Genomic DNA, 10,174 nt, shown 5'->3' with positions numbered 1-10,174 from the left:
TTTTTTTTTTTGAGTCAGGGCCTTGTTAGTTTGCCCAGGCTGACCTTAGACTTGTGATCCTCCCACTTCAGCCTCCCAGTAGCTGGGATTACTCATGTACACCATGCACTCCCCTTACTGCATCCGTTGATTGCATAATTTTTTTGTGTGCTTGATTTAATTTCATGTTATTTTGTTCATCATGGCCCCTAAGCATGAAATCCATTGCTAATTTTGCCACTAAGGGACCAAGCCCTGACCTGGAAATGTAAAATTATTAGGGACTATATGTAAGTTGAAAATCAGTGATGGTTATTGCTCACTAGTCCCATCCCACCATAGCTGTGAGCTTGAAGAGCAAGAACAAAGTGCAAAGTGTTAAAGGATCTGCTTCATTGAAGTAAATGAAACTAACAAAAATTTAACAAAAACCTGTATTAATTATGGAGAAACTTCTAAAGCCCTCAATAGCACAGAAGGTATCCCTCTTAGCACCATAATGATCATGACCAAAGCAAAATGATTATATGCAAGCTTGAAAGAAAAGACTGCACTTAACTATGATGTTGAATTTACTGCTAGCTTTGGGTAGTTTAAAGGATTCCTGAATCATTATTCATTACATGTGAAAATGAATGGTGAATCTAAGTTCTGATGTGATGGCAGCTGAAGAATTTTTAGAAACTCTATATAAGCTCATTGTAGAGGAAAATTACTTGCCAGAGCAAATCTGACAAGAGCAATCTGGCAGAGTAATAGGCTAGGCCATATAGCCTAAGTGTATAGTAGTCTACATTATCTAAGTTTGTGTAACTATTCTATGTTTGTACAACAATGAAATTTCCTAATAATAGTAAGAGAAATATTATTAATGAATTATTTGTTTCTGCTTTCAGCATTATCTTAGTTGTTATTTCTCTGTGAGTGTTCTATTCCCATTTTGTTTTAGAGGATAGTTTTCCTGGCTAGAGAATTGCTGGTGGACACTTTTGTTTCTTTTTTCTTTTAGCACTTTGAGCATGTCATTTTGTTGCCTTCCCGTCTCTTTATTTCTAGCAAGAAGTCATCATTAATGATATTACTTTCCCCCTATACATGATTTTGCTTTTGCTGCTTTTCAGACTTTTTCCTTGCCTTGATCTTTCAACAACTTGGATATGATATGTCTAGATATGTCTAGATATGTGTCTAGATATGGATCTCTTTGTATTTGTCCTAGTTGGCATTGGTTAAACAGCTTGGTTCTGTAGGATATTGTTTTCTCTCAAATTGGGACATTTTTAATCATTATATTCTTCAAGTTTTTTTTTTTTCTTTACCCTTTGTCCCCTCCTCTCCTAATTCCTATTATATGTATGTTGATATCCTTGATATTCCAGAAATTTCTCAGATTCTGTTCCTTTTTCTCCCTTTTTCTTTGTGTCCTTCATATTGGATTATTTCTGTTGATCTATCCTCAAATGCACTGCTTTGATCATTTTGCTTTCTCAAATCTGCTACTGGGGGCTTATAATAAGTTTTAAATTTTTCATTATTGACTTTTCAAGTCATGTTTTTTAATAGTTTCTCTTTATAGATTGTATAATTGCCATTGTATTTTCCTTTAATTCTTTAAACATAATATCCTTTTAATTATTTGGCCCTATTTATAATAGATATTTTGAAATCTTTGCTAAATTCTACATCTGAGTTCATCCAGGAGCATTTTCTCTTGACTGCTTTTTCTCCTCATTAGGGATCACATAGTTTTTGTTAAAAAAAAATGTGTTTGTACCATCTTTGAATTCTGATTATTTTTTTCTTCTCTGTGGGTTACTTTTATATATCTTTTATTTCATTTTAATAACATCTTGGTCTTAATCTATGGAATCTGTATGCCCCAGATGTGTGACTGCTGATTTCTCTGTTCTATTTTTAGTCTTTTTTCCTCCACTTTAGAGTTTTATTTTTTTTTAACCTGGCTTCCTAAGGGTTTCTTGTGTCTCCAGAATTTAGTTGTATAATGTTCAATCAGAGGTTGTGTTCAAACACTTTCAGCTAGTCTGTACTCATGGAACTGTGTATGGATTGGGAGCATATTTAATGTTCAGGCAATTTTTAGGTGTGTATCAGCTTTAGCTTTCCAATGGGCCCTCTTGGGTCTCCCTTGTTCATGTCACAGCTTCTTAATCAGCAAGTGACATGTGAATAGTTCCACCCTCTCTCATTTCCATTTTCCTTGTTAAATTGCTAGTCTACCAGTCTGCTGTTTACTTCTTGCAAGCCCATAACCTTAGAATAGTGAATCTGGGCATTTCTCCCATTAATTCTTTACAGTTTTTTTTTTTTAATTCACAGTATTACTAATGTAGAGTTTGAGTCTTAAGTCCAAATCTCATAACTTCTCTGGTAGTGAAAATACTAGTTTTCATGACCAGCTCTACTCTGATAGAAGCATTGTACTGACTGAGCTGTGAAGAAATATGAGTAGCTATGGACAAGAACATCACAAACTCCCAGTATTCTCATGCAAAGTTCAGTATTATTTAATGAAATGCTTTCAGTTTGCTTGATTATCAAAACAATAAAACCATTGTTTTTGACAATTTTGTCTAGCTTGACAGTTCATTTCTAGGGGGAGATTTTCTAAAGTACTATCTCCAGAATTTCAGAAGTCTTGCCTTACCAGGCAGCATTTTTTTTTAATGAATACATTTTGATCAACATAATAGTTTGGATTCATTGTTACATATTCCTACATACACATAATTCCCATAATTGATATATACACACACACACACACACACACACACATATATTTTTTCTTCTCTCTAGCTTCCACATATGAGAGAAAACATAAGACCCTTGACTTTCTGAATTTGAATTATTTTGCTCAACATCATGCTCTCCTGTTCCATCCATTTTCCTGCAAATGTCATGATTTTGTTCTTATTTATGGCTGAGTAAAACACTATTGTGCATATATACCATATTTTCTTTATCCATTCATCTGTTGACAGGCATCTAGGCTGTTCCTTAACTGGCTATTGTAAATTCACTGCTATAAACTCGCTATAGTGTACTGACTTTAATTCTTTTGAAAAATGCCATGGAGTAGGATAGCCGGATTATATGGTGGCTCCATTCTTAGTCTTTTGAAGAACCTTCATACCCATTCCAAAGTGGTTGGACTAATTTACAGTCCTAACAACAGCCAATAAGCACAATCATTCCTTTTTCCCTACATCCTTATGAGATTTTATTATTACTGTATTCTTGTATGGATGCCATTGTAACTAGAGTGGGTGAAATCAGTGTAGTATTGATTTGCTTGTCCCTGATTACTAAAAATGTTGAACATTTTTTCATATATTTATTGGCCAAACAAAGTTTTTCTTTTGAGAAATGTCTATCTGGTTCATTTGACCTGGCAACTTTTAAATTTGGTAAATTTGGTTTCTCAAGTTCTACCTGACAACGCACCATTCTCTAGGTCTTTGTACCATTTTTGTAAAAACTTGGGGTATCTGGGATTAGAACAACCTTTCACGATGCCATCCAGTCTGCCCATCTTGATGTACAACCTGTCATCTTATTCTTGTTTGATGTGAGGTATTTTATACTTAAACAATAACTGCCAGTAACTTTTTTCTATATTGTCTTTTTTTGAGTAGCATATGGATGGCATCTGATTCTGTTTGCAATGCTGAATTTAATGGAAGTTTATAAATAAATTATTCCTCCTTTATAAATGCATGTATATGTGTAAATATATGTATATATTGCATTATATTTTGTCTCTGCCATAATACAGAATGTTTAAATGGTTAACATTTGTGCTGCAGTATAGCTTTCTGGCTCATGAAAAATGAAAGCTATCAGCGATCTGGGCAATAAGATTCATCGCCAATAGTCACTAGCAACAGCACACAGCATTTTAATATCAGTGAGGTCCACAGCTAGCAGTAAGAGCTGGTGTAATTGAAAGACGTTTAGGTGCAATCATTCTGCTGTTTGTTCCTTGCCAGATTCAACATGGGATTGTGTGAGTATTTGAAGAAAACAGCGATTTTTCTATATCTTTGGAAGATGTAAAAAGGGTAGATCAGTGCTTAAATGTAAAGAATATGGTAATTTTAAAATCATGTAGCTCTAAAAGAAAAAGGTATTTTATTTGTTGTGGTTGATTAAAGCTTTAGAAATGCTACTCCTTGGTTACAAGTGAACCGATAATTCTGGTCTAATGTTGCCGTGGTAACAACTCATGCTGATATAATTGAGAACATCTTATACATCCTGGCTCGAACATTTTCTCCCTGCCATTTTGAGTTGTTCTGGAGGTATATGAAGGAGGCTAGGATAACTAGCTTGAAAGAAATTAAATCTAGTTATACACATTGTTGGCATTAATCTGACGTTTACTGGTGTTATCTCATGCTGGGCAGTTATGCTTTGCTTCTAGGGGTTTTTCTTTTTAAAACAAAAGAAAGCTCTTCTCATTTTCTGTGTGCTGCATGTTCCAGTGTATGTGTTTACACCATCGGTTCTTCTACCTCTAGAGATTAGCATAACTCCCTTTGCTGTTGGATTGTTGTTTTGAGCAATATGTTTTGGAAGGGTTGATTTTCATCATGAGTGGTAAGTATGCTCTCTGAGACTCTTCAGTTATATATGTATGTGTATATATATATATCTTAAAATTAACTCTAAGAAGAAAAATATTTTTTAAAGAGACAGTTATAAAGTCAGGACTGCAATGAATTATTACATTTTGTGTTGATGCTTTTGCAATTAGGCATTATAGTATACTGCTTTTAAAAGCCACTGAGAACTGTGAAAAATTAATACCACTATTAGTAGTCTATTAATAATCAGTTTCAGTTTTCTTTATGGTTTGCTTTACTGTATTCATTAGGCATATTAATTGTTATACATTGAATAATAGAAGATTACCCATAATGAGAATTTGTTTTTAGTATCTGATCCTCAAGATAGTTTAACTTTCCTTTGATTAGCTTTGTCATCCTAATACTCATTTTTGTTAGCTTATTTTTTGACTATTTTTTAAAAAAAATACTCATCTTGAAAATAAAATGCTGTCAAAATGTTGTTGATTTTTCTTTTTTCTTGGATTGCTTTTAACTACAATTCATGGAGAAATTGGGATTTAATAATGAAATAGATGCATTTTGGTTTTGGAGGCTTTGTTACAATTTTTAAGAAATACTTCATTTGGGAAATAATTTATTGAAATAAGTACATTTGTGATGATTAGTCTTCTTTTCTTATCATAATATGATTTATTTTTTAAAATGTGTCCAAAAGTCTTTTCTTTTTTCTTTTGGAGAAAATATACTACAGTATATACTGCAGCTTATCTTAGGGCAAAAGCTGTTCCTTTCAAGCCAAACCTGCTGCTAAAAATAGATATCCTGTTGTTAGAGTGAGAAATGTTTGCTCAGAGCATAATTCATTAGCATCTTTTCACTTAACTAAAAATGAAGATGTTTAGAAGTTAACCTCTGATTCAGATATCATTTTTAGAAGTAATATATGATTTCTCTGATAACATAATGGTTCTAAAATTTGTATTGAAAAGATTTGGAATTGGAATTTTGACCTAGGAGATTTGGGGTTTTGTTGTAAAATGATAAAATTCAAAGTCAAGGAACCTTTTCTTGGAGATCACCTCATTATCACCAATGCATTCTTTATCCTGCTGCAATACAACATAAACCACTTCACTGCTATTATATATTTGTTTACAGAGTGATAGCATATGCTAAAAGCACATTTTTTACATGTACAATATTAAGAATTGCCCACGTTATTATTTTTCAGTTTTCAATACAGACCTTCTAATCTAGTGTTTTAAGTCTGGACTAATATTATAAAATCAACATGTGAGCATAATTTCTATAATATGAAAACGAGGATACCTGGTCATGCTACTTGTCTTTGAATCAGTACAATGTGTGTTTTTTCTTTGAAAGTTGGGCATATAACCTAGAATCTTTAGGTAACCACTATGAGTTATGGAGGTTTTATAATATGATGTGTTGTTTTTGGCTGAAGAAAATTGTTGCTGCTTCTCTATTGCTTCATTTTAAAGCTATGGATTAGAGACAGTATTTTCTATCATGGCCTTTCCTTATAGTCTTTTTCTACCACAATAATGGTGATGATAAGAAATTGACATTCAATTTTTTCAAGATTAAATTCAGTTTCAACTAATTTTACTTCTGTTGCAAGTGGTTAAATGCCCTAGCCACTTCAAAATATGGAAAATTACAAGTGAGGTGTGGTTTTATTTGTAGAAATAAGCAAATGCTAGACCTTTTTTTCCAAGTCTACAACTATGCCTCTGGTGTTTATGTGTATGTGGTATTTTTTCTAGTTATAAAGCTATTCTTTTTTTTCTTTTTTCCTGATAATTAAAGGTTAGTTTTCTCTGGGAATCTAGCTTTGGCTTTCTTATAATGCTACGTTCTCTCTGAATGATCTCATCCATGGCTACATCTTCAATCATTACCTGAACATTCAGTTCAAAAGTGAATTTTGTCTCCCATCCCAAAATTTGTTGCTTTATCATTGATTTTAATTTCTGTTAATGATCTCATTGTCCATGAAAGAAGTAAAAACAGAAACCTTGTTTCTTACTCCCAGACACGCACTTAGTTATTAGTTCTATTGATTGTATATCAGAAATCATTCCATTTTTCTCCAGTCTACCTGACAATGAAAATGTTTCTAGATCAGACATTCTATATCTCTTCTCAACCCTATTGCAATAACTGTCTCACTCTTCTTCCAGCTTCCAGTTTATATCCCTCCAGATCATTTTTCACACTACAAATTTTAAATTGCTGATGTGCCATTTCTTAACCCAAATTGAAAATTTTCCAGTTACTTTATTTGCATCTGTTTCATAAATTTTAACCTAGCCATACATTACTATATGTAAATCCTTGCTACTTTTACATGTTTATATTATATTCTTTATCATAAAAATTCTGAGAATCACTATGCTTTGCAGTGCTTCCATTATTGATCATGTAGAATTAGGAGATTTCCCTATACTCTCAAAGTAGCTTTAAACTATAAAAATTATTATATTATATTGAATTATAAATTTACAATTTGGTGTCTGAGCTCTAAATTTTGAACTCCTTTAGTCAAGGCTAGTGCCTTGTTTATGTGTGTTTTCAGTGGCAACCCTGGTATTTCCTACATAATAAGGATCCCATAAATACTGTAGAATAAATGAATGACTAAATAGTAGTCACTTTTTATAAATAAGAATACTTCTCATGTTATCATTGAAAACTATCAGTTGTGTGTTTTGATTCAGAAAATACAGTAATCATAATGTTTACTTATCATTCCGGCATCATCGTTGTAGCATGAAGTCAGATAAAATGATTAATAAAATAAATAGTACCAATCAGAACTTTTATCTTTCTAGTACTTAAAATATGAGTTGTAAGTCTAAAAAGAGCTAAAAATTATTTTTTTTTCTCACTAATACTCCTTTTTTGTGAATCTTTTGCTCCTACTAAGGAAACAAGTGTTGCCAAGAAATTTACAAAACCCTTTAAAAATCAGTTTAATTGTCTTAAGGCCATTTTGACTAGAAGAATTTATCAGTTACTCGACTAGACTAAAACAGACAAAAATGCAGATGTTATGAGACTGCAGAGTTATCTCATGCAGCTCAAAGGCATAAAGTAGAGTTGAGCTTTACCAGTTGGGATTTGGAAAGCTGCCTGGAATCACAGCAGCACCTTTCTCGGTTTTTCTCTCAGAGATCACATGACTTCTTTATTTTCTCCTTGTATCTGCTTTATTATCTTCACACTGTAGAACAGGTTTCTCTGCTGCTTGTACAAGATTGAGCTTAGTCATCTGACAGATTCAGAGTCCATGTGTGTTCCTGGCTTATCAACATAACTAGCATCACTATATCAAAACCTTAGGTGAGGAATAGCAGGGAGGAAGAGGTAGAGAAAGGGTGGTCAGTACTAAATTCCAGTTAGGAAAAATAAGTGCTGTGTTCTGTTGCACAATAGGGTATCTATAGAAAATGATAATGTATTAAATACTTTTTTAAAAAAGCAAGAGGAAGGAATTTTGAATGTTCTCACTGCAAAAAAAAAATAGTAAAAGTTTGAGGAGATAGATTTGCTTAGCCTGATTTGAACATTCTACAATGTATCCATGTATCAAAACATCACATGGTATCCTATAAAAATATCCTAGGTGAGAACTCTGGCCCAGCTATAATTGAGGTAAATCTATGAAAAAGGCATTAATCTGCTATGAATCCCAGGAATGTTCCAGACTTGAGCACAAGCAGTTAATTCTGCCGTGTAGATATTGACTGAAAATATAAAATCACAAAACTGGGAAAACCACATCCTGGAATTAAAGTTTGTGGGGCAGGGAGCAGGCGGTGGATTTGCCCAGAAATGTAAGGATCACATGGATGATCAACTACTAAAGTCTAACTAACAGTTTTACTTTGAGTAGCTTGCCCTCATGGAAAAGAAAGAAATAACTGTTTTACTCTCACTAATTCAGAGAGATGAAGCTTTAAAAAAAAAAAAGACTGTGGAAAAAGTGAGTAAAAGACCCAACACTGCTAATTGCTTTCACTCTTAAATAGTTATATTGGGACAATCAAGAATTTATTAGGTTATTTCAAGTTGAAAACATGATCTCACTTTTTCCAGCTATGACAGGGCTCCACCCTGATATGATGTGTATCACCACCAGCAAAGAAACCCTATAGTTCTGCTACCTTCACAGTGCTGAAGTTCACTGGATTATTCAGCTGATAATATAAATATGTATAAACTGAAAGATTGGATGAATTGATTCTAAAAGTACCTAAATAGGAAGTGAAAGCATCCAAAGAAAAATAGGTACTTTATTTGGTTGAAGATTTTTTTATAGTACTGGGGATAGAATCCTAGGCCTCATGCATGCTAAGTAAGCACTCTACACTGAGCTACATTCCCAGCCCTCAACTACCTTATTTGGGAACATTTATAAAGGTTTGCAAAACTACTCAAGATTTGCAAAACTTATCATTCTTCATGAAAGAAAAAATGAGAAAAGCAACTATATGGAGCCTAAAAAAGAATTGTAGCCCATTAAATGATAAAAATCACAGCCTACAAAAGGAAGGGAATAAACTTATTGTTTTAAAAATGTTTGTATGGAAGGGTCTAAACATACAAAATTACAGAGAGCATCTGGATATCAAGCAAACATGGAATCTGTAAATTAACACATGATAGAAAGGATAAAACAAGACCAGGATGAGAAGAGCTGAGAATCAGGCAGGAATGGAAAAGAAGCATAATAATGTGAAAGGCTTACTGTGGTGCCAGTAAACCTGCCATAAATGGAATGTAAATCTGCAGTAAAGACAATAAAGAGCACAATAGTCACTGTAGGAAAGTAAATTAATTATGTAAAGAACTATCCTGATCAGCATTCCAGAATATAGGGGAAATGGACAAAATAAAAATTATGAGTTGAAAAGTGTATTAGATAAACATAGGACATTCTACGAAATGAATAACATTCTCATAAAACAGATGTGAATTATTCTGTTATTCTCAGAATACAAAAAACACAGAAATAAAAAACATGACTTTAGCCAGGTGTGGTGGCACATTGTAATACCAGTGACTTGGAAGGCTAAGGCAGGAGGATCACAAGTTCAGAGCCAACCTCAGCAACTTAGGCCCTAAGCAACCCAGTGAGATCGTGTCTCTAAATAAAATATTTTAGAAAGGGGTGGGGATATGGCTCAGTGGTTGAGAACTCTGATTTCAATCCCAAGTACCAAAAAAGCAACAACAACAACAACAACAACAACAACAAAAAGGACTTTACCTGGAAGCTCAGGAAACTGAGGCAGGGGGATCACACAGTTAGTTGAAGCCAGCCTCAGCAATTCAGTGAGACCCTAAGTAACTGAGTGAGACCCTGCCTCAAAACATTAAAAAAAAAAAAAAATGCTGGGGATGTAGCTCAGTGGTAAAGCATCCCTGGATTCAATTCCTAGTACCAAAACAAAAACAAAACAACATAATGACTTCAGAAAACATTTTGTGTGTGTATGTGTGTGCTGAGAATGAACCCACAGCCTTGAACTTATCTGTACACCCAAAGCAGGAAAACTTCCTAAAAGAGAAAAAAACTG

At 33.5% G+C, this 10,174-nt stretch overlaps 1 protein-coding gene across 7 annotated transcripts in view; it reads left to right on the top strand.

The window, feature by feature from the left end:
• Positions 1-10,174, top strand: part of Prkacb (protein kinase cAMP-activated catalytic subunit beta) — a 61,648-nt gene that overhangs the window by 12,048 nt on the left and 39,426 nt on the right. The window contains exon 1 of one of the 7 annotated variants that reach the window (XM_048815016.1): positions 3,783-4,003. The exons of 1 other annotated variant lie outside the window; for it this stretch is intronic. In XM_048815016.1, coding sequence (XP_048670973.1) covers positions 3,994-4,003 — 10 coding nt within the window. In that variant the 5' untranslated portion in view covers positions 3,783-3,993. Of the gene's footprint in view, positions 1-3,782; positions 4,004-4,171; positions 4,597-10,174 lie in introns of those variants that run through there. 5 more of the 7 variants (XM_048815018.1, XM_048815020.1, XM_048815017.1 and 2 more) reach the window with 5 other exon arrangements.

The sequence above is a fragment of the Marmota marmota genome, unplaced genomic scaffold (genome assembly GCF_001458135.2).
Source record: "Marmota marmota marmota unplaced genomic scaffold, marMar, whole genome shotgun sequence".
In the NCBI taxonomy this organism is placed as follows: Eukaryota; Metazoa; Chordata; class Mammalia; order Rodentia; family Sciuridae; genus Marmota; species Marmota marmota.
Note: the sequence above shows the minus strand (reverse complement) of the source record. Positions and strands in the feature narration are given on the sequence as shown.